The sequence below is a fragment of the Nelusetta ayraudi genome, unplaced genomic scaffold (genome assembly GCF_046127955.1).
Source record: "Nelusetta ayraudi isolate G7.1 ecotype Tasmania unplaced genomic scaffold, CSIRO-AGI_Nayr_v1 ptg000063l, whole genome shotgun sequence".
Lineage (NCBI taxonomy): Eukaryota > Metazoa > Chordata > Actinopteri > Tetraodontiformes > Monacanthidae > Nelusetta > Nelusetta ayraudi.
This window is the reverse complement of record NW_027466113.1, coordinates 3,765,481-3,790,852: the sequence shown is the minus strand read 5'-3', so window position 1 is coordinate 3,790,852 and position 25,372 is coordinate 3,765,481. Positions and strand designations below refer to the sequence as shown.

Sequence of the window (25,372 nt, the reverse complement as noted above, 5' to 3'; positions counted from 1 at the left end):
CTGGTGACACCTATACTGATCCACGTGACAGTTCTGGAGTTTTGCAGTAGAAAAACAATTCAAATTGGTCTCCAACACAAAAAACAACAGGGGAAAAATATCACCGGAAGTGTGTGAGCTTCCCATCTTTTCTTCCAATCCCTTTTTAACAAGAGGTTTAATTATAAAGTGACTTCAGGCAGAAGTATATTTTTTTCATTATTTGATTGTATTTGTTTTTTTGGGGGGTAATTCCAAATTCTGCCTCAATCCCATTTTATTGTTTTTTAACATGTTCAATAAAATTTCGAAACTGAAAACGAAAACTGAAGTTAGCTAGCGTGCTAACGTGCCACTCGGCACTGGGCTTCAGGCACTGACCTCTCGCACACTCGTACGGTCCAGGCGGCGATGATCCACAGGGAGATGCTGAAGACCAGCAGCACCGTCCCGGGACAGATGGTCATGAGGGTTTTCATGACGAAGCGGGTGTTAAAATGCACCTGAGATTTCCAAACACACACACACATACACGAACACACACATGCTGAGTCACAGTAGGACACCTTCTCTTTCAAGTGTGAATCCGAGTCGCTCTTAATTCCTCATTCAGCCGCCTGCCTGCCTCCACACACACAGACACACACACACACACACACACACACACACACACACACACACACACACACACACACACACACACACAGCGTTTTCCTAATTAGTCCTCCGGGTGGCGGTACACCCGGAGAATCTCAGGCTGTAATTGGAGCCCAGATCAGGGCCTCGCCCTCCGACTCGGGGTCAGGTGCTACACTGTCTTTGAGTAATTGACCCGCTTTGGCCGAAGTTTTTTCTTCTTCTTTTTTTTGTTGGTCTTATCTGCGTCAACTTTGTGGCAGATGGATCGTCTTTGGGGCAACTCGGGAGCCCAGGGTGACTCGGCGCCTAATGACCTCGTCGCTCTTCCCCGTCGCTCTCTCTCCGTCCTCCATCTCGTGGTGCGTATGCGCCAATCACGTGCTTTCGTTTCCACCGCCACAAAATATCTCGTTTCCGATTCCACGTCTCCGCGCCGTATTGCGGACGGTCGTCCGCAGCTTACCAGCTAAGCCGCGGCGTGCGCGGCTCGGAACAAAAAGGGAGGCGAGGGAGGAGCGAACGGCGGGCAGATAAATGAAAAGGGAAGAAGAAGGGAAGGGGGAAGGAGGGCGAGGAGGATGAGGGGGATAAGGAGGGAGACGGAGGACGGACGTCACACTGCAGGAACCTCTTGACCCTGAAAACCTCAACAAAGCCTCTCCACTCTTTACCGCAGTGTGAGCAAAATTACCCCCTCACACCGAGACACACACATACACACACGTGTATACACGCACATGGACTCTCACTCAGATACACACACATTCGTGCACGCACATACACTTACACACAATACTTTACTTCGTGATTCATGGTTATCTTTATCGACTTAAGCATTTATCTCTTTTTCCCCTCGCTTTCTTTCTTATTCATTATGTTAATTATCTGACGCTGTTCTCATGTCTGCTTCGGTTATGGCACAGTATTATATTCATTGCTATTTACTCTCTCTGTCCCGCCCCATGGCCCTCACCTAAGTATCCTTTCTATTCTCCCTTTCACTCCCTGTCCCTCCCTCAGTCCGGTCCTTGCCAGGATCATATTAAAGGTCCAGTGTGTAATATTTGGCTTGATTTATGATTTTTATGTTGGTAAAAGCTCACTACCCATCAATACATTCATAAAAGTGTATACTTGCATTACAATAAGTCATTTGGTTTTCCTATCCTTAGAACAATTCTAATATGTATATACATATGTATATATATTAGGGCTGTCAGTCGATTAAAAATTGTAATCACAATTAATCGCATTAGTGTCCAGAATTAACTCGCGATTAATTGCAAATTAAGTGCAAATTCTTTACCCTGCTCTATATGTATCTTAACAAGATATTTATTGTGTTTCTTACACTCTAGGAAAAATTGAAGAGGACACTAATAATTCATGTGGTACTAGATACTGACGAATATAATGTACACAACTATGATCGCTTTTGTCAATCACAGTATTTTATTTTGAAAATTGCTCCATTGGTTAACAAGGGCGCAGAAAGGAAGGAAGTGGGCTCCGTTCCGCTGCTGTTCGTAAACGAAACGCGCTCTCTTCAAAATTTTACACACTGAATCTTTAATGTAACATAATAAACCCACTGAACAGGTAAAAACAACAACAACAGAAAAGACCGACTCCACCCCTACCTTATTGAGGGCGCCTATACTCCTGGAGGAGGCGTCGGTGAAGAGCTTGCTGTGCAGCAGCATGACTCTGGCGATGAGGTAGAGGCGCAGGAACATGGGCACGCTGAGCACCATGTCCAGGTCGGCCTCGGCCTGCGACGGCGTGTAGGAGAAGGCCAGCCGCGCCCGCCACTGGAACTTAAAGTCCCCGGGGACGGGGTGCACGGCCGACACCAGCAGCTCCAGGGCGATCAGCAGCACCCGCTCCATCGTCATGGCGATGCGCCAGTCGTCGGCGCCGTTGTCGATGACGAACAGCTGCAGTTGGGGGAGAGTTTGGGTGGGTGGAGTAGGAGGGGTTGGAGGAGGAAGGAAGGAGGAGAAACTTTTAACCCTGATCGTCCGCAGGCAGCCGACTGATCTGATGATTAAACAAACCAACGGCAATTTTTAAGCATTTTTTTTCTTTTTCAAACACCATCCATGCAATCAGCCTCCTATTCAGTCTCCACTCACTCCACACTGGGGCTCATCCTCGCGTCACCTAAAACTCTTGAAAGTTGCTGAGTCATTTGAAGTGGCTCTTGAGCAGAAAACACGCTCCTGATGATCAATTCGACAGTTTGTTTTTAGCAAAAAAAAAAAAAAAAACCACACAGAAAAAAACGCCCAGAGCAAAACATAAACAAACACAACCACATCTCCATTTTGGCTAATGAGCATGTGCTCAACAATGGTAATTGCAGTTTTCCCTCCCTGTGTGCTGTGTGCGTTTTTTTTTTTGTAAGTAATTACTGTAGATGCTCTTAAGGTTGTCAACAATGCAGTTGTTAAGAGTAGGTTGCGTTATGGGGGTCCTCCTTCAGACGGTGCCGACAGGAAGTGCAGGCGGCAACAGGAGAGATAGAGACTCTTGAAAAAGAGCCCACTTGAGGACGGAACAATGCATTTTAAAGGTCCCATGACATGAAAAAACAAACAAACAGTTAAGTCAGTCACCCAATCAGAAGACTCTGGGAAACAATTAGATGATGTCGACAGGGGAGACAAGAAGATCATATTTTTTAGCTGATGGAATTTCAAAGAGAAGAAGTACAAAGAATTTGCCATGCACAGTTCTCCACCCATTTAAATTTCTTTTTTTTTTTTTTTTTTTACAGCTATAATGAGGAGGAATGAGATCAGTGATGAGGAACTTATTGCGAGGCAGTCATCAGTCAAACAGGACATGAGACATCAGCAAGTCACTGCAACATAGTGACTCAAAACTGTGACCAGCAGCAAGAAATATAATCCAGTTGCATTTATTCTAGTATGATTATGTGTCATAAATGTCAGATAGGGTTCCTTACACTGTGAAGAACTACACAGTAACCCGGCTGCATCTCAGTTAAGTGAGAAAAGTTCATCCTCTACTTCCTACAGATAAAGATACAGAGTCTAAAACAAACAAGTCTAGATTCAAACAGACAAACAAACCGGCGGCTCAAGGGCTCAAGGGATGTTTGATGGAGATGGGGGGGGTCGGGGGGGGGGGATTTTCAGGCAAATAATTATGTTTTCAATTATGATAAAAAAAATAGCGTTTTCAACACGTGCACCATATGGGTCCTTTAATCGAGGCCGTCTCTCCCACACGCCTTTTTAGCGCAGAAAAGAAACTCTCGTTTCATGATTTTCTTCGAGGAATTCTCGCCACCGGGAGACGACAAAATGTGTCACGAGCGGCGCTCGGAATCACACAACACTTTGCGAGGCCCTGCTGCCGCCGCCGCTGCCGCCGCTGATCTACATTTTTCAAAGGGGCTGGAGTTTTGTGTCTGTGTGGCGGAGGAGCTCAAAAACAGAATTAGCCCAAACTGAAAAAAGACAAACCAGGGCAACGTCGAGCGGGTCGGGCAGACTGCTGCTGAAAGATCCGCCTATAACAATTTGGACCTCGGCCTGCACGGACAACTGCTTGGAAAAAAGGACAGGAGGTCCAGAGTGGAAGCATCGGCGCCGCTGCATGAACCACCTACGGACCCTCGGACATCATGTGGCTCAGCAGGACACGCGTGTTTTCCTGATTGTAAAGTGTGCATGCACATATAGCATACATGTGTGCACACATTACGTGTACACACACACACACACACACACACACACACACAGAATCTTGATGTTGTGTAAGCCAGCGTTTGAACCGAGGGTCAAACGCTGGCTTCCTTTAATGATTTCAACTAGTGTGTGTGTGTGTGTGTGTGTGTGTGTGTGTGTGTGCGCGCGCGCACGGTGGGGTGTATTTGTGTATGCCTGAGTGAGTTTGAGAGTGTGCAGACCCAGCCTCGTCATGGTGACTGTTGCCAAGGCGACAACATCAAAGAGCAGCCAAGCTTAATTAGGATCCCCAGCGAGCGAGCGAGCGAGCGAGGTAGAGGGAGAGAGAGAGGGAGAAGGTGAGAAAGAGATGGAGAGAGCAGGAGAGTGGGATGAGAGAGGAAGAAAAAAAAACTCAGGATGAGGAAGGAAAGAAATGACATATAGGAAAAAGGCCATGTGTGTGTGTGTGTGTGTGTGTGTGTGTGTGTGTGTGTGTGTGTGTGTGTGTGGGGCGGAACGTCCACGGCTCAGTTTTTAACGATGCCGACAGACGTTTGAAGCCTCACTGTTGGCAGCTGGTCAACCTTCGCCAACTTCTTCTCCTCTGCGCTCGTCTGTGGCTCCGCCCCTACTCCACCCGCCGCCGCCTGTTGCACCGCCCCCCCCTCCCCAGCCATCAGCTCTATTTTGCTGATTTGCTGGTTTGCCGGCGGAGCTTTTGGTAAGTCGGACACAAAACCAACTGATCCATCCGTGTGTGTTTTTTTCTTGCTTCCTGTTCGGCGTCGCACCAACTTCCTGTCTGTGAACGTCGCACAAGAGCCACAAAGACAAGCTAGCGTTCGCTTGGAGCGGCTAGAACTGGAAACGAACTTATTTATTTTCATATGATGACAAATTAAAAGTCAGTCTGTAAATCCAAGACCACTGGCCAACTAACTCAGCTTTCTAGGATAAAAAAAACATTGGATGATATTTAATCACCGATATTTTATATTTTCTAATCAAAGTGACCATTGAGAAGTTTCACTGAAGGGAATAAAGAATTCCACCAAGTTGGGCCGAGGAACGGAACGCACACAGAAGGACAAGTTGACATTTAAAACCAAGTTTGTGTAACGTCCCCCTTGCAAATGACAAACTGGACAGACGAGTCCTCAACTCACTGCAGCTGACAAACTCACATATGGTGAGTTTCAAAATGTATGACTAGTGAAGATTGATGCTGAGTGATAAAAGGATGAATTTTCAAATTTGTGCCTCAAAGTGTGAATTTAATTATTTTAAAGCTAAACTCCCAACATTTAGTAATTAATTAGAATGACTTTATTCATGCCCAAGGGTAAATCACTTTCTGTTGCAACTCCAACTCAATGTGCTTGAGTAGATATAGGCAATAAGGAATGATAAGAGAAAAAAAAGCAAATAAGAAAATAAAATTATCAATATAAAATATATGTATATATATATATGCGTGTACCTACAGATATGCATACAAGGTGAAAGTGTATAAAGTGTATAGAGTGAATAGAGTGAGCTATCAAATGATTCACACGCTGATCCGCGCAGTGCTGAATGGAACTCAGCCGCTGTGAAGGATGCAGGAGGAAGACGCTGCCAGCGACTCTGCCACTGATTCCTGTTCGTGGCGCCAATGATTCCTGTTTTCTCGGGGAGTCTAGGAGACGGGCATCCTCTCAACCCCCCCCGCCTCAATCCCAACCTCCTCCCCTCCTCCTGGTCTCTGTGTTTCATCACTCTCGACTCCCTCGCCCGCCGTCGCTCTCTCTCTCTCTCTCACTCTCTCCTGACTGACTGACTGCCATCCTTCCAAATCAAAACAGAGGTGATCCAGTTTCCTGCCACTGGAGGAAATGAGTGCCCCTCCCTCCCCCCACCAGAACACCCACCTCCCCCCTCCGTCCTGCGCCGCCGTCCTGTCCTCCCTCGCGCTGTCGGTCTTTTCCTGGCTAAATCGCCACGAGGAAGCGATAAATAATTAAATTCCATTAGGAAAGTCATCGGTCAATGGGAGCGAGCGAGTGAGTGAGTGAGTGCCGCGGCCCCGAGAGGGAGGGAGGAGGGTGGATGGAGGGGAGGGGTTTGCACGATGGAAAGCGGCAACTCCGGCAGCAGCAGCAGCAGCGGCGGCAGGGTCAAAGGTCACCGAGCGGGACGGCTGAGCAGACCGGACACCAGAGAAGAAGAAGAAGTGAGACTGTGGACGGAGGGGGAAATGGTGAAGTGATGGGACGTGGCAGCCGGCGGAGAGGGAGAGAGAGGGAGAGAGAGAGAGAAATAGAGGATGGGACAGAAGGAGGCCGAAGTCGGACCGAAGGGAGGAGGCAGCGGGGCGAGCGAGCAGGGTGAGAGGGAGAGAGAGAGGGAGAGATGAGGGGAAGCCGTGAAAACGAGCTCGCAGGTGGAGGTACGAGGACGCTCTGCTCCTCCGGCGTGACCGGAGGAGCAGAGCGTCCCATGTCCGTCCGACCTGCTGTCTCTCCATCCAGGCCCCATCTCCCTCCTCCTCGACCCTCCCCGCGGCCATCCTACCTCGCTAATCGCATTAGCCCTGCCTCCCTTGACTGCAGATGCCTCTTATCGCAGGGCCACACGGGCTCGCTGGTCACTCTCGACTGAGCGGGACGAGCGGAAAAAAATGAAATTAAAAAAAAAAAGAAAAGAAATAAAATAATAATGATTAAAAAAAACAACAACAACAAAAAAAAAGCTGCAGTCAAATCAGCCTCACGCCGACATTTCCCACAGGAGGGAAAAGACTAAACTCCAATCTGGGACAGCGGCGGCCCAAATCATCCAAGGAGGCGGCGCTGTAGTGCATGCAGGCATGCATACTTCTACACACACACACACACACACACACACACACACACACACACACACACACACACACCCACCACAGTCACACCTCTGGGGAATGTCTGGGTCCTAGAGCATGGAAATCCCCGGAACAGGCAGAAAATAACTGGGGCAAGACACACACACACACACACACACACACACACACACACACACACACACACACACACACACACACACACACACACACACACACACACACACACACACACACACACACAAGCAAGGGAGACGTGAATATGCAGAGAGGATAACAAGCTTTCCTCCGCTGTAATTGCTGCTCTGAGGGGGGAGGCACCCCCGCGCCTGCTCCCATGTAGACAGAGGGAAGGAGGGAAGGAAGTGAGGAAGGAAGGAACGTAGGAAGGAAGTAAAGAAGGAGGGAAGGAGGGTGACATGGAAGTAAAAAAAAAAAGCCGGCGTGTCTGGAAAGTGTGAGCGAGGGAAAGGAGGACAGCGCCGCGGCTACATCGTCTGCCACTAGGAAGTCTGAAAAACAGCAAGTGGGAGGAGGAGGAGGAGGAGGAGGAGGAGGAAGGGGAGGAGGAGGTGGGGGAGGCGGAGGATTCCACCAGTGTTGTCTGGGGGCCAGGAAACTCCTTCATTGAAAATGCCAACGTGAAAAAAAGAAGAAGAGTCTAAAAACAGAAGCTGGCCGCGCGCTCGCAAACAGCTCCTCCTGAATGAACAACATCAACGACGGCGACTCGGAGCGCATGAAAGCCTCGGCAGACTGAAGTGGACGCTGCTGCTGCTGCTGCTTCTCTCTGCCGTCTCTGACTTGACGGTGAATCCTGAGGAAGGCACACAGGCGGGAACAGGCTGAGCTGAATCTGCAGAACATCACTAAACAACCTTCCTTCCTTCCTTTCTTTCTTTCCTCCTCAGGAAGACAACAGCTTACTTTACTTCATCAATGCCATCTGCCAGGGTTTGAGCTGCTGCTGCTGCTGCTGCTGCTGCTGCTGCTGCCAAGTCAGTGTCTTCCCAATCAATGAAACTGCCTCTGAAATCCTCCCAAAAAAACTAAATAAGAGGCGCGGTTCAATCGCCCTACAGAGTGGATTGAAGTTCCTCCTCTCAAGCGTGACCCTCATCATTCATTTTCACGCAGAAATTCAACCTGGATTTCAGCTCTGCTGAATCATTCACTTCCTGTTTTGCCCAGCGGAGCCCTTTGGAAAAGCGGCGCTCGGCGGACGGCCATCTTTATCGTGCATACTTTTGATTCATCGCCGGCTCGGCTAATGATATTTCGCTTCTCACTCTCCATTATTCCCGGGCCAATCTCAGTCAGTGGGCGCAATATTAACTCAAACTAATGGCGTGTGGATGCACAGATTGAGCCGTAAATCACGGCGCTCTCGACGCGTCTCCTGAGTTCGGCGGCGGCGATAATCATGGCTCACGTTCTCATATTATCTCGGCAATAACAAGCCGTCGCTGCGAGGATGTCCGCTTCGACACGACGGCGAGGGATCGCTGGAAGCGACGGGCGGGCGGCACGCGTAGCTGCAAAACTGCTCAAGCCAACGAGTGGAACTAAGGCTGCAAATTGGGAATAAGTTGGAAATTACAAAAGTGATTTATTCTACCTGTTGGCTCTAGTACTCTAGTGCAGTTCATCTCCTGATTTGTTACAGAGAAGCTTATTGCAGCCATACTAAAAAAAAAAAAAGGGGGCTCAGTGTCATGAAAAGTTTCACGTTTTCACCAGATAATTTTCAATAACGCAGCACATTCAAGGTGCTGTGGCTTGTTTGCACACTTTGATTAAGCCACATTTTGAACTTGGTTTGCGACATGGTGAGATCCTGAATGTATTGAGCTATGTTGATGGCATTAACGTTGAGGGACACATGCCAGTTTAGGCAGGAAGTTTTCATTTTGGGTTTTAAGTTTAAATTTCCGGAATAAAGTCATCATTTCGTGAATACAGTCGACGTAAAAAAAGACAACAATTTGTGAATAAAGCGGAAATTTTGTGAATAATGTAGAAATTTTGTGAATAAAGTCAATGCAAATAATGTGGAAATTGGCAAGCAGATTGGATGGACCAGTTACACACAGTTAAAAGTAAACTGACGAAAACGGAAGTAGACTGCCTTTTTTTTTTTTTTTTTACGTCAACTTTATTCTCAAAATTTCGACTTTAATCTCGAAATTTCAACTTTATTCTCGAATTGGAAACTTGAAAAAAAAAAAAAAATTCTATCTTCATTTTTTTCTCTTCTTGTGGCCCTAATCCTCCTCCGTGGGTAAATGCTACCAGTAGCTAGCTAAGCCAAGCTTGCGTTCAATTGTAAGCAGGCAGAAGGCGAACATGTAACGGTAAAGAGGGAAAATCTGAACTTTTAACTAAACAGCTTTGCTTTGAAACAAAAAAAACAACAACATCAAATGTTGTCGCGGGGTAGAAGATGCTGGAACATCCAGTGTGTTGTCAGTCACCACAAGCTGCCCGTCGGTCGGCTGCTTGGTGGCTGTTCTGGACCGAGTCCTCGCTGCTGGTCGAACCGGCAATAGAAATGCAAATGAGCTGAGATGACTTGGCCAAAGGTACCGGTGGAAAAGAACCAAGTAAGGCTCTGGACAAAATCTGTCCAGTTTAATGTTCCCAGAGTCAGAACAATGTGAACAACACAGTGGAAGTGTTGGTGCTGTTCGGGGGTTTCTGAGTTCAGACGGCAGAGAATTGTGAGTCGTTTGAACAAACGCCGCACTGGATGATGGGAACGCTTGTTTTTATTGTCCCATAACTGCCCGCTGCTGATGAATTGGGTGCTGGGGTCCTGTGATTCGTCAAGCAGACAACATCGATGGCCTGAGTCTGGGTAGTTTTCCTGTGATTTCATCAGCTGCCGCTTCTCACTCACTCCAGAGTCCCTGTGGCTTTTAAAGTTTTAAAATACAAGCATGCAGGACATTGTGTGAGTTTTTAACATTCTCCATTTTGTGTGGGTTTATCTCTGGCATCTCCAATCAATTCTGTCAGTATGTCGGATCTATTGGTTAAACTGGAGCTGACAAAATAATTGCAGTCAGGATTATATTCAGAATCAATGTTGTGAGGCTGAAAAAAAAAAAAAAAAGAGATAGTTGGTAAGGACGGCGAGTACACAGCCGTGACTCCAGAACCAAGTTCTGCTTTAGCAACTGATACGTTTTCTTTTATGGCTGCTGCAAGATTAAAAAAAAAAAAAAAAAAAAGACAGTTGAGCTCGCTCATCAGACAGCGTCCGGCGGCGTCTGGCGGACTAATCTTGCGCTTTTATGTAAATTGCACGGCGGCGAGGGAAATTCCAGACATGACAGACCAATAATCATCTGTGCCAGTAGTTGATAACAGCAGAATTTAAGCCAAGGTTGAGGCCATTATCAGGAGGAGGAGGAGAGTGTTCCCGTCATTTCTGAGGCTTATTGAAATGAGGCGCGTCCAGGGAACAGCCTCTCTCTCTCTCTCTCTACCTCTCACTCTCTCTCTACCTCTCTGATCAGATTTATTAAAGATGAAACTGTGATTGTAAATATGCAAACTGACCGCTGAGTCTCAAAAAAATCAGCAAGTGAAAGACTGGGGCGTCTCACTCCTTCGAGAAAATATCCGGTCATAGATGCATTTTGGGGCAGGTTTCATAAATAGATAAATGAGGACGACGGGAACAAATATTTGCATTATTCAAAAAGTCTGGATGAGCCCTTCCGTGCCATCATGCTCACTGATGTGCACCGATATCGTCCAGGAAGTGTCATTTTCTTTCGTATGAATGTGTTTTCATGGCAGGCTTGCACATAATCCAACACTGTGGTTGCGGGAACATCAGCCCAGTAACTGCCCCCCCCCCTGCAGGCAGGCTGTTGAACTGCAGCTATATCACGTACGACTAACATACTAGATGGCTCAATCCTTTATCGATCCTTGTATTGCAGGAGATAGGAGAACATATAATTACATAAAGTGACATCTAATAAGTAATATAGTAGTTTAATTATGCAATATTGTCATATAAAATAGCAAAAATACAATAAAATAGAAGAGTAACCTAAGAAAAAGTTCAGTTGGGGTGTTATTATGCTGCAAAAGAAATAAAAACACTAATAATCCTGGCTTGAGTGGTCATAGTTAAAGTATTAGACAGGAAATATTTGGTAAATTGCAAAATTTATGTAACTGCGGCAAAATAGATTTCTAAAAAAAAAAAAAAAAACTGAACACAAAGTTAATCCTTATTCGACGGAGTTTGAGTCCACAATCAATATAAAACACAACAAAAAGTATTTCTCATGCCGTCCTTTGGGTATTTGGATATGATGATCACTTTTTCACTTCTCTGTATTCAAAATATATAACTGGATTTAAAGTGGATTAAACATAATTTTTTTTCAAAGAAAAAATACAAAAAACAAAAAACAAGAATCCAAGGGTGTTGATGTGATTTCGCCGACTGCTTCTATCATATCCAACCGCTAATCCAGAGTGGCAGCTCGAAAAACCCCTCGAATCACCAGCTCTGGCTGCTGCCAATATCAGTGTCTCCCAATTCTACTAAAAAATAATATTTCTTTGGAGTTTCCTTCTTTTGGTGGTGGTGGTATCAGGGGATGGAGGGCCGGAATGAATAACTACTAAATGTATAAAGTTTGTGGATGCTTTTAGAGGAGAGGGAGGAGGAGGAGAGAAGTGAAGGGAGGAGGTGGAGGAGGAGGAGCAGGAGGAGGTGGAGAGGAGCAGTTTGGATGTGAAAGCCGACAGGAGAAGCAATGGGGGGAGACTGAACTGATCAGACGTGCAGCTAACAAAAGGATTGTGGGGGAGACAACATGAAGAGGGAGGTAGAGATGGCAATCTGTACGTGTGTGTGTGTGTGTGTGTGTGTGTGTGTGTGTGTGTGTGTGTGTGTGTGTGTGTGTGTGTAATGGAGAGGGCAGAGAGAGACTATAAATGTCAGTCGGTCCCGATAATATCGTTCAGATCTCTACCGTCCTGGCCTACAGTGCAAATGTATGGTTATGCCTGCGTGCGCGCACGTGTGTGTGTGTGTGTGTGTGAGTGAGTGAGTGAGCGTGTGCAATATCCTGTTACATGCTGGGCAGAACTCTCAGGCAGAATGTGTCATAATCTGGGAAAACGATCTTCACTGAACAACGGCTTTCATTTTCGCACGCAGCTTCGCTTCCTACGGTGTGTGTGTGTGTGTGTGTGTGTGTGTGTGCGTGCGTGCGAGCGCGTGCTGGGAAGCTCCATTCCACTTTAAAACACACACACACACACACGCACAGCACATAAGCCAAGCAGCCTTTGATAGCAGCAGGCGGGTTGATGAATAATGAAGTTAATGGACATTGTTCTGCTGCTTTCAGGTGCAGCTCGTACATGCGAACGCCGCGCTGAGGGCTTCCGGAAGGTTCGCACCCGGCATCAGAGGAACGCAAGCCTGCTTCAATTGCCGCTGCGTGTTTTTACACTTTTAGTTCCTGTTTCTCCTTTTTTTTTTTTTTTCATACCTGTGACATCACAAAGGGAGGAGGCGGCGGTTGCGATGGTTTTCACGGGCGACGTGCGTTCACAGGCCACTTTATTAGGGACACCTCGCCGCTGCTCCACCAGCAGCCGAGTCCGACTTGGATCCTCCGAGGCTCTGAACGAGCCCAAATTCACCTGAGTTGCTGCTCCGTGATTGGCTGATTAGACCTTTAATGCGTTAATAAGTGACGGAACTGCACTTGTTTCCATTTCTGATGTAAATACTTGGATTTGCAGATTATTTACAGATAGCATCCTTGAGCACACACACACACACACACACACACACACACACACACACACACACACACACACACACACACACACACACACACACACACACACACACACACACACAGGGCTTTAAAAGCAGTTGCCTGCCGCCACGAGGGAAGCCCTTGCAAACATGAGGGGAAACACAGAAAAAACACAAACACATGAAAAGGCAGCAAGTGAAGCTGCCGCCTGTGAAGTCAGAGTGTGAAGCGTGAGGCCAGTTGTGCTGCCTCCCTGTGTTGTCCTGCCAAAAAAAAATAAAAAACACCACACTGTCTGGCAGTCTTTACATCAATACTCTTGCAGGCAAATAACATGCAACATCCGCCCGGGAATTATCTTTCAGCCTTCTTCCTCACTTTTGTTTTTCTCGCCTAACCCTTGCAACAAGAAAAAAACAAAAGTGATAAATTCTGCCCACATGTGAACAACAACAGCGGTTTACTGCTGCGAGGGGGAAGAAAAATAAAAAAATAAATTGTTTTAAAGACAATAACAGACAAGATTAAATCACTGCGCTTCGTTTTCCAAAGAATAAAGTAAACACAATTTCAAGTGTAATAACAAACGGTCGTCTCTGGCTCATGAAGCAATTGCTCAGGAGAAATGGAAACAGAGTACCACCCCACCCCCTCCCCACCCCTTCTACTCTGAATTTTAGGCTTTGTCTTTGTTGCAATCTGCTTCTTTTTTTTTTTTGTTTAACATTTTATTTATAAGGCATTTTGAGTTATAGTTACATATAGAACACAAAAACAAAAACAAACAAAAAAGAAAAAAAAGCGTGACTTCTCCCGCTGAAAGACGCCAATGAATTTAGCTTGAAACTGCAAAAACGTGCCCCGGCTGGCTGATTGGAGCGTTTGAAGAAAAAAAAAAGAAAAAAAAAAAGAAAATCCTGTGAAGCGTCAATTTTCATTTGTGTCTAAAATCCAAATGTCTATTCTCCCTTTGCCCCCCCCCCCCCCCCCCCCAACCCAGTCCCCCTCCCCATCCCCCGCACCCGAAACTCCAAAACTTTATCTAATCAAACGGAATCAGTTCTCAAGGAGATTAAGGCAGCGGCGCTTCATCTCCCGGGCCGCGGCCGAGCGCTGCTGGGTATTAGCGTGCCGGTCACGTGTGTGCGTGGGAGCATCGCCGCCTCCCCGCACGCCGGCGTCACATCAAACTTGCGCTCCTTTTATCAATGAGCGCCTTCACGCCAGTGCACGGGAAGAGAGCGCCAGCGCGTGTGCCTGCTGCGCCTGCTCAAATATTAATAGTAGACGTGCAGCCGCCGCACATTACACACTGATTACAAGTCTGTCAGAGCCGGTGTGTGTCAGTGAACAAACAGCGGCAGCGGCAGCAGCAGCAGCAACAGCAGTAGTAACAGCAGCAGCAGCTGTGGTTCTCCACTAATCGATGTGCGGACAACAGATCTTGGAACACGTTGCAATCTGCATCACAGAGCCAGTGAAGCTCCAACAGACATTTAAAAATATATATGTTTTCCTTCCAGGTTGCGATGTGATGAAACCGAACGTACCACAGTTAAACGTGATTTGTTTTGTGTGTGTATTACTTGAACTTAATTATTTTGCAATAGGTCTCGTTTTTTTTTTTTTTTTAATTCTATTTATGTAGTGTTATTATCATTACTACTACTACTGTCATTATTAGTTATTTCATTGATTTTACTTTTTATTTAAATGTTTTTCTCTATCTCATACAAGGTATGCTACTATTATTTCTTCACTTTGTTTAAATGACTTGGATCAAGGTGACGTCATTAGCATAATAACCCTCCCGACCTGCACATTCCTTACATCTTTCTCTCTATCAAGAGAGATATGCACAAGCTTTTGTTCTCTTTCATACTTCTATGTGCAAATAAATAAAGTCTAACAGTCTAAAAGATGAGAGTGATGGATTTTTTTTTTCCCCTTCCTCCTTCTACTCCTCAACCTCTGTATTTGCTTGTCTGTGGTCTGATTCCTGCGCCGGCTCCCAATAAAAAGTCAATGCACTTCGACTGCAAACGGCTGGAGCGGTGGAGAACCGCGGCTAAACGACCACGCGAGCGCTATATTAGCGGAGAGAAAAAACAGCAAAACGGAAATTGCCGAGGATGAGGGAGCGTCCGATGGATCGTTGGAGCCTCACAAGAGGTTGGTGCTGCGTGTGTGAGGGGTATAGATATAGATAGATAGATAGATAGATAGAGAGAGAGAGTAGAGGCCCCTCTTGGCGTGGGCGAGCGTGCGTCCGTACGGTTTGGTGTGCGTTCAAAGGTGGGATCGCTATTGACAAAATGTGCATTTAGCATTCAGTGCAACTCCGCTCGATGCAAAGCCGTGCCGGCGGCTTGGCTGATGTCGCTTCAGCGCTCATTAATGTCATTAGTTGGCCGGAGCCAACGCACACCTGGGTCCCCCGGTCTGGTCTCAAGGCACCCTGGAGGGGACGGGAGGGTGACGAGGGGTGTGTGTGTGTGTGTGTGGGGGGGGTGTGGACGGAGCTCAGATGTGACTGATTGTATTTGAGGAAGAATCGCTCCCAGGAAGCCTCGAGCGGACGCTATTACGGGAGCGACGCTTTTTCATGATGAGGAGATCGATAACGCAGCGACTCATTTCTGCCTGTTTAATAAAAAGGAAAGTTGCAGCCGAGCCAATTAGTTTAAGACGCAGGCAGAGAACAAAGCGAGCGGGATGGAGAAAAAAAAAAAAAGGACAAGCTAGGCTACATGCAGAGGTTACACAACCTGCACACTGGCAGCAGCAGCTTGTGCTTTAATGGCACGTCAGTTTTCTGACTGTTTCCTCTGACGCTCCAAACACTTGGCAAACTGTCCCAACTCGCTCCGATGGAATCCAATAACTGAACCAATGTAACGCCGCAGCGCTTGGCGTTGCACTCTAAACATGCGTGTGTGGCTAAACGGTAACTAGCACGTATGAGAATAACTGGAGAATATGATTATCTGCATTAAGATTAAAACAATTAGCCGCGAGGCGCAAACAGAGCCGAGAACGAGAGCACGCAAGCGTGCGTGTGCGTCATCATTAAGTGGAACACTGAAACCATCACAGCATAATTACTGTGTGTATGTGAGCGTAAACACCAGGTACAGGGTAAAGAACAGATTCTAATCATTAAGACTTAAGTAGTTTAGCAGTGGGAACTATCATGGACACGTCATTCCTTTGGTTCTGCTCCCCTATTTCAGTAGCAAGCAAAGCAAATCGCAAACCTTGTGATATTGTGTTTGATTCAGTTTGAAAACTGAATGAGAAAGGAGAAAAGGTGACTGATGAGCAGAAACAGGCTACAGCTAAAACACACCTATGACACCTCATAGACACTCCGCAGTGTTCAAGGTTCAATCGACTAATACCAATGCACCTCTTCTGTCTCTTTTGTGTGTGATTTTTAATCGTCCAACCTCTACAGTGGCGCTGTGGCATTGTGAGATCCAGATTCATTATTTACCCATTAAAACCGACATTGTTTAGCGCGGATAAATCCCAGCGCAAAGCCTTGATTCACGAGCTGGAAGGAGTTGCTGGGCAGAACCGCGCCGCCCGTTCCGAGCTCAGCTAGGCTAAGCTAGGCGTACGCGCTTGCGGTTGGACCGTGTGCGTCTCACCTGGACCTCCCGTGCGTGGTAGGCGATGATGAGGCCCAGCAGGATGACTGTAGACAGGCTGATCAAACACTTCAAGGCCAGAGAGTACATGGAGCTCTGGGGAGAGAAAACAAATAACGCAAACATCAAAACCCCGCGAAAGACCAAAATAAGATAAGAAAACAGTCCAACATAAAACAGGGAGTCATGCGTGTTCTTCTGCAGCGGAACTGCTCGGGGACTAGAACATCATCTTGCCCCAAGCAAAGACCAGAAGATTCTCAAAACAGACTCTGGGAGGCTGCACAGCGGTGGGCTGGACGGCGGTTTCCCGGCCGTCGATATCGCACTGCGCTCCGCCTTTAAATCCTCTGCTCGCCTGGTTTCATAGGGCTTATAATCAATGCACTTGGGAATTCCCGATCAATACGACTCATAGCACTTCAGTGGCTTCTTTAACCCCCCCTCACCTCAACCTCCTCAGAGCACAGCAGCAGCGTTTGAACATGTGTTTGTGCACTCAAGCAACATATATATACACACACACACACACGCTTGAGATAGATGGATGGATGGATAGATGGATAGATGGATAGACTGGGTCTGGCACTTGTAAGGCTGAGCTTTTGGGAAAAAAAGCAACCATTAAAATGCACTTTTTGTTTTATGTGGGTATTTTTCTTAGGTAATGTGCATCAGTGGCTGTGAAACAGCATCAAATAGTTTTCCGTCTTTGTTCTTATGTTCTTATTTGCGGCCGGGGATTAAAATGCCTTCGGTGCCCCACCGAGGATTTACGGCTGGACGACGCAGTTAAAAGTCTTCCGAGCAGCTTGCAGCGATATCAGGCGCCTGGCAAACCTGGTGGCAGCTCGACTGCAGGATTGTTGTTGGGTTTGTATCTCTCGCTGGATTTGCTGGCAATAAAAAACCACGCAGACAGAGGAGACGCTCGGCCTTTGTAATCTAAAGGCTGAGCGTCTCCTGAAGTTTAGATGCTGCAGATCGAAAAAAAACAAACAGACCGCACACAAGTACTGCAAAAGCAAGCAGACATTTGTTTACCGTTACGCAACAGTTTTAGCGGGCGCCGTGCGTCCCGATTGGTGGAGAGGTGTTGAGCGGGCAGCAGTGGGACTTCTCACTGCGAGCATCACTCCACCTCCGCCAGGTGTCCTGCTCACTTGTTATTCACTCACTGGCACCGCTGCAGCCAACGGTGATGCGCGCGTACCCAACAAACGTTTCACCGACTCATGATTCCTCTTCTGCATTAACCCGTTCACTCACCAGCCTCTACCGTTAGTCAGTCCACTGAATACAATCCCCCCCACCCCCCCGATTCTGAGGCTCAGTTGTGAGCTAACGAATCACTCACAGTGACTCGGCTCCACTCGCAAAAATGAACGAATGGCTCAACTTGCTCTGGAAGTGGGCGGAGCCTATGGATGCACAGGCATTTCCCGTTACTGACTCAGTGGCCCAAACAGACTCAAAAACCCAGTTCTCTTTTGTGGGTGACTCATATATACTGGACTCAGTGATAAGAACTGAGATGGAGGTCTGCTGTCTTTGAAATGAACGGAGACGTTGTTGGCAGAATTCCGACCAAACCACAGTGTAGCATAACAAGACAGGATGACAATTGCACAGAGATTTTGTCTAACTTCTCCAACTTTGCAATCTGCCATTCATCCATAAATAAAAAGCAGTAAAAAGAAAACAGAAGAAATTGGACAGAAAGGTCGGACTGCTCGTCGTTCAGGAACAAACTGACGAAGCGAAACAATTTATTTTTCCGAAACAGCTTGAAAACTACAGAACCAGCTGCAGACTCACTGTCTCGAGTCGGACATTGCGTCTGCTTGACACGTCGTCCGACAAGGGCGTCGAGCAGGTTGACGTTTTTTTTTTTTTATCACGGTTTGAACTTTCTTCAGTAAGCGAATTCTATTCTAATTTCAGTGAAATGAATTCAAATTTCAGTATCATCTTGTTTTCAAACTCTCCATCCGGTGAAATACTGTAAAAATCGTCCTCGCAAACTGAAGTGTCAAGATATCGTCGGGTCGGACAAAGAGCAACGGCTCCAGACATGAAACCAGTCGCACAGACGAATCTGCTGGATCATCGCGCTCTTTCGCATCAGCTCAAGGCCCTCCTGCCTTACTGAATTGGATGGTCGTCGCGCTCAAAAAGTGAAAAAAGGAGAACCCCCCCCCCCCCGACCAGAACGATGGACAGTAGAGTCGCTGCAGCTCAGGACTCCAGACCAGACATCGCAGCTGTTAAAGTAGGAAACTGCTGAAACTTCATCAGTGATCACAGCCTCCATCTGACTGCTCACTCAGGAGTTCACACACGCACGCACACGCACACGCACACACACACACAGTGTAATATAAATGTTTTGGGCTTCATGAATATATATTGCAAGCCAGCCTGCTGGAAAATAGGGTGTGTAGCTGTCTCTATTTAGCGTTAATGGCACTAATTCACCGACACACACACACACACAAACACGCCATCGTCTGATAAGTATTAATTAATTTATTATCACAACCTGAGAGGACTTAAAATAAATATGCACAAGTCTTCTCTCTTCTTAAAAAACACACAATGCATGGAAGCAAAAGACATCCACACACAAACACACACGCACCAACAGCAGCACACAAACGGGAAGTGCGTTAAGTGAATGCTGTTCATTTGTTCCTCCATCACGGTGCTTTATGGGCCGCTGCGCAGCAGAGGGAAGCACGGCGTGGCTCCGGCCGGCAGCCCTTCATTCCCTCAACCCCGGGAAGCAAAAAAGCTATCTTTGGGTCTTTACGTTCTCACACGCTGGCTCTTTGGCCTGAGCAAAACCTCTCCTTTGCACCCACCAGGGTGGGGTGTGGTGGGGCGGTGGGTTGAGGCACAGAGAGGAAGCCAGCGTGCTCGTGCTAATGAGAACGACGCAGAGACTCGGGATCGAGGGGAAGCCGGTCAGTTTTTCGGCTACGGGTTTTTACTTCAGCATGATCTGGTCACCTTGGAACTGACTCCCGTCGGTGACTGTGTCCTACATCGCCCCCTACTGTCACTATATAGGGGCGACGCCATTTTGTCGTGGCGTCCGAATCCTGAGTGAATCTCGGTATTCACTAGTCCACTCAATGTATCCCACAACGCATCGCTAAAAGTAACGTGCAACCAATGGTCACTAGCCCAGCAACATATCCCATCATGCACTGTGCTCACGCTGACCCATAGGTAGAAAAGGCCAGCCTTCATTTTTGAACGTGGGAAGTTCCTTAGTATATTTACTTGTTACGAAAACGCAAATACATGTGTTAATTCATTGACATATTTCATTATTAATATAATTTAAGATTTTTCATTTCGCTCTTCATTCACTATATAGTGGCTACATAGAACTGCCTGTAGAGGGAGCCAGTGGGTGAAGTGGCACACAAGCCTCTGTGCGTGTCGGTGTGTGTGTGCTCGCTGGCTTTGTGTTAATTTGCACACATCGATGACAGTTGAGTGGCACCGACGGAGTGATTGCCGATTCTGACTGGGTGTCAGGGTTCCGTTAATTTCCAGCAGGCGTGTCAGTGCGCAGGCCAGGACGAAGACAGCGAGGAGCAGGAGGTCAGTTCCTTTAGCCATTAAATTGCACAAATGGAAATTGTGAAATGAAATGAAGGGAATGAAGGGAACATTTTGTTGGATTTTTTTTTAAAGTTTTTTTTTCACGTTAACATGCTCGCTGAGGCCTTGACGCAGCAGCTGCCACTAGGGGTCCCCGCGCTTAGCATGACGTGTCAGAAGTTGAGTGGATGGTCGACTGACAACCTTCTGTCAAATTGTGCAGAAAATCCCTCATACGTGGCCACTCCCATGTGTGACTGGTAATAGCATTGCCTCCCATAATGCACCTGCTGCATCTAGACTTGGATTAGCCATACCGACACTGAGCGCCGCCGTTGCCGAGAATTCAGAACCGACAAAACGTAGCACACGTCCTCGTCTCTCGGAGCAGCATCATAACACCACTAAATGAAAAAAAAAAATCAATTCCTGCTTTTGGTTGATCAGCAGTTTGAGAATATTTCTCTGCTTTGCCTGAATCCTTCATGGAAAACAGCTCCGGTTCCTGAGGATTATTTAAAGATCAAAAGCAGGAAAAGTTGCTCTTGCGCGCGGCCCAGGGTGACACGGGATGACGACCTCATGACGACGAGGAGAAGGGCGGCTCTGTTCAGCGATGTCGGACCGTGACGAGCCGCTCGGCCTCCTTCCACGACGACACAGAGCCCATGAACAGCTCCGTTCACGCGCCGTCACGCTCACGCAACTAGCATGAAACTGGATCTTGGCGGAGAAGCTCTCCGTCGAGACGACCTTGTGTAACCATCCCCCCCGCCCCCCGTCACCCCCCCCAATGGACTTCTTCTATCAGCTTCGCCAGTACATCACATTTCACTGTGAACCTTTGAGCAGCTGGCTGTTTTATGGAAACCATATTGGGCAATGGCAAGGACAACCAATTCCATTGGTTCACGGGAACAACATTAAAAACCCCAACATCAACACCATGACTGCAGATCATGAGATGGTACTTTACTTTAAATCTATATTACGTCCCATACATTTTCTATCACCGCTTCCTCTGCACTCAGGCTGCTGGTTCTTTGCCCCCCCGATTCAAAGACAATCGTGCAATCACCTACAAATCTCACGAGGGTGAATTTTGCGCACAAATAGAGTCAGATAATCTTTCGTTGTACATTACAGGTACACCCCTGTCCCCCAACCCTCACCCGGGGTGAAAAAAAAGTTCCCCCCTTGACAACAGCGGCGGCGTGCAGATGTACAAGCGAGGCAAACAAACACAGACGCAATAATCAAATCAGTTCTGGGGATTCTCTCTGCTTGAGTTTCATGGTAACGGCTCACAGGAAGCAGAATCGACTTGGCGATAATGTTATTAGTGACACCTGTGTCCTGTGTGGGCGGCGACAAAAGGCTCGGCGCAGACGTGCAAACTGCTCCTCTGGGAGCTCCTTCAGTCTGCATGTAAACTTGCTGGTCCAGACCCACTCTTGATTCATTCTCGATTTTTGTTATTTTTAATGCCACACTCACAAACACATACACACGTCGGCAGGTGCGTGCCTGCGTGTGTGTGTGTGTGTGTGTGTGTGTGTGTGTGTGTGTGTTGCACACAAGCACTTGGGATACAACATGGCCTCCCATTCATTTCAGTGGAGTTGCTCCAGGGATGTATTGTAAGAACTGGATACTGGACTGGCAATATGGTGGTGCGACGATTTATTTTTCCAGTGGCCACTTGAGGTACTGCAGCAAAAAAAAAAATCCCATGGACCCAAAAAGCATTTTTCCCATAGACCGTAATACAAAAATAAATGCCTTTAAAACGGCTGACAGGACGACTGTGACCTGAAACGAGATTCATAGCAAATTTTTCCATTGTAGATTTTTCAGTTATGTTTTTTTTTAGTCGTGCATCCTGACGTGTCTGTAAGTGTCGTTCTCCAGAATCGTTCGGATTGGCCAAGTAGATCATATAAGTTACAGAGGCATGATGGGAAGTGACACTAATGTGCACGCTCTATGGAGTCTATGGGGAAAACGCTTTTTGGGCCAGATGGGGATTCTGGCTGTAGTACCTCGAGTGGCCACTGGAAAGAAAATCGCAGCACCGCCATATTTAAGCCTGATTTCCTCTCTGCATTGATGGGGGTGTTGGGTTGGGAGTGGGTAGCCTGATCTCCAGTGATTAGTCCAAACACTCGGCCAGAGCGAGGTGTCAATACCTGGTCACTTGGCTTTTCTCTGGAACGAATCGCGGCCTTGCATTAGCAATGATCAAATATGCAACGACGGACGAGCCGATAAGAACGAGTCAGTCGGCCGCTGGATGAGGATTGTAGTTACCGTCTCACTTAATGGTTTCTCAGAGCGGCACACACAAACACACACAGCAGGCAGGCCAGATGCCGCCTCATTGATCCTCCTACACGTGTTTTTTTTTTTTTTTTTTTCCTTTTTCCTCTACTGAATTCACGGTGGATCTTGTGAGAGTCTGTCAGATCTCAGTGAGCTCTCCAGGTTTTTTCTGGAAAACAAAATTGCCCAACGCGCGTGCTGGAAGAAAAAAGGTTGGCCAATAACATTGTCTCTAACAGTCGGAATGTCCTGAACAAAGAACATGAACTGCACCATCACAGTGCGGTGCGGCTTCAGTTTAAAAAGATCAAACTCAAACTCCGTGCATCAATCAATCCGCATGCTTAACGCCCAATCAAGTTCGACATCAGGAGGTGGTGAAGGGACTTGTATCCGTTTTTTTTCTTCTGTGGTGTGTGATGTAATGCATTACACTGTACACTTTGGACAATACTGTTTTGGCCTTGACAGCGTCGAAGCTGCCGGAGGTCTGAGACTAAGATCCAATACAGTCGGAGAGAAACAACAGGCCACCGACGAGCAGGTGTGTGTCCGGACCGCCACTGGGACGAGCGGCTGAATCCCAACTTCCAGTTCGCGGCTCCATTCTATTGGGTTGAAGGCATCGCAAGTCCGGCTGCCGGCTGTGCACGACTGATGACTATCGATCAGCTGAGTGTGGAGACAGTCAGCACTCGCATTGTATTCACTTATTCATTCGTTTCATTCTGCAGTGGACTTGGTGAAGCCCAACCGGTCTGACACGCGTGTCCGGTGCCGACACACGTCTCCTAACAACGCACTCATCTGCGCGGCTGGTAAGTCACCGGCTACATGGGCAGCTAATGCGTGCGTGTGTGTGTGTGTGTGTGTTGCACTCTGTCAGAGTGATACATACTTGCAATCAGTCTCCTGGGAAACAGGCAGGAGACAGAGGAGCGATGTCACCTTAGCAGGATAAACACAAGCGCACACACACGCGCGCGCACACACACACACTCCGCTGCACATTAACAGCCACGCCATTACGGCCCCAACACACTCAATTAAATCCAGACAAAGGGAGAAGCGAACTCGCGTCTGCGAGCGCTAATAGGACGGAGCGGAAGGCGTCTATACACAGAGGGGATCGGCCGCTGACGTGAATGATGAATGTTTACATTGGGGGAGGGGGGGGCGGTGTGTGTGGGGGAGGTGCTGAGGGGGCGATGATGCAAGGCGAAAGTGCCCCCGTGTGTACCAACACGCCGGCAGGCGGCATGTGGCCTCGTTACGCCGCGAGGGGAGGGAAGCGCGGCGGCCAAGCCGAGGGATCGACTGAGGCCCCGCGAGGAGCACCGGGATCTCCGAGGATGAAGGGGGATGAAGTGAGGAGGAGGAGGACGAGGAGGTGGGAGGGATGGAGGAGTGAAGGAAGGTGGTGCTGGGTGGGCCGAACTCCTCCTAGTGGTCCCAGCGGGGAGACACGGTGCTGCTGTGGGGAGGGTCCGACTGAGGCCTCCGAGAAAAAAAAGGGTCTGCAGGAGCTGTGAGTGAGGGAGGGAGGAGGAGGAGGGGGAGGAGGAAAGGGGGAGGTGCCGGCCGGGATGGTGACGACCCCCATGGGGGAGAAGGAGAGGAGGAAGAGGAACGCCGAGGGTCCGGGGACGGAGGGAGGCGGCTAATCAGTGAAAATCAAGGCAAGGAATGAGGTTTTACACACACACACACACACACACACTCGTGCCCATCTGGATGGGGAAGGTGTCAGGCTCGCCGCACTGACAGGTGAAGCCGGCAGCAGCTGTGTTGTTTCCTCAGAATAGCCTTCGTCTTCCGACCGCTGGCCCCCCCCTGGACCGCGGCCCCCGGACCTCTTGGACCCCCTGGACCTCTCCCCAGACCCCCCTGGGGCCACGCGGTTCTCCGCCAAATGATCTATTGATCTGACAGGGTCAGCCGTCACCTCGAGGTCTCAGGTGTCCCAGGGTTTATTCTCAGTTCCAGACACATGCTGGACAAGACCCCCCCCTCCACCGCTGGCTTTTTCAACCTCCTCCTAATAAAATCAATAATAGAAGCTCATAACAGGTTTTTTTTTTATGATGTAACGTTATCGCGCCGCCGCTAGCATGTGGCGTGTCACAGTCCAGGGAAAGAGTTAAAAATACGGCGGGACGCCCTGTACGACCGACCGCACAGCAGTCTGGGGAAGAGGCAGCGCAGGAGCAGTTGTTACAGCAACACTGTACTGCAGAGAAACGGCGGCAGGGATGCAAATTATTGATTAATTCATTAATTCTTAATCGACAACTAATCGATTAACTGTTAAGATCTCTAACCGGTGTAGTGTTGCAGAGATTCAGTTGTAAAATATTTCATCATTGTTTAATCCATTGAGGGGTCACTTCTGTTTTTCTTTTTCTTTTTTTTTTAAAGTGTGGCCCTCACACATTTTTAACAAGGACACGACTCAGGCTCTTAAGTTGTTGCTGGAATTGATCCACTCTTCAACTTCAGCAGCAAAATTATCGTTCAAACTGCACCAAAAAACACACCTTTCTAACATTTTTGGCTGAACCTGCTAGCAGACCAGGTCTGAAATCTGCAACAATTCACTCAGTTGTTCAATTCACGTCATTAAAGAGGTTTCTATTTTTTATTTTTTTTGTTTTGTTTTTAAGTCTTGGCTCCACTCCTTCTCAGCCATTTATTTCCCATTTCCCACTTTGGTTCGTGACATGTTACAACAATGTTAGTTACCTATGTAAAGCTCCACAATTCTCTCTCTCTCTCTCTCTCTCCCGCCCACCACCCCCTGAC

At 47.6% G+C, this 25,372-nt stretch overlaps 1 protein-coding gene across 5 annotated transcripts in view; it reads right to left on the bottom strand.

The window, feature by feature from the left end:
- kcnn3 (potassium intermediate/small conductance calcium-activated channel, subfamily N, member 3) overlaps nt 1–25,372 on the bottom strand; it is a 63,454-nt gene that overhangs the window by 23,268 nt on the left and 14,814 nt on the right. For all 5 annotated transcript variants that reach the window (XM_076041289.1, XM_076041291.1, XM_076041290.1 and 2 more), the window contains 3 exons: nt 16,634–16,729; nt 2,259–2,555; nt 361–482 (listed from right to left, as the gene is read on the bottom strand). In XM_076041289.1, coding sequence (XP_075897404.1) covers nt 361–482; nt 2,259–2,555; nt 16,634–16,729 — 515 coding nt within the window. The remainder of the gene's footprint in view (nt 1–360; nt 483–2,258; nt 2,556–16,633; nt 16,730–25,372) is intronic.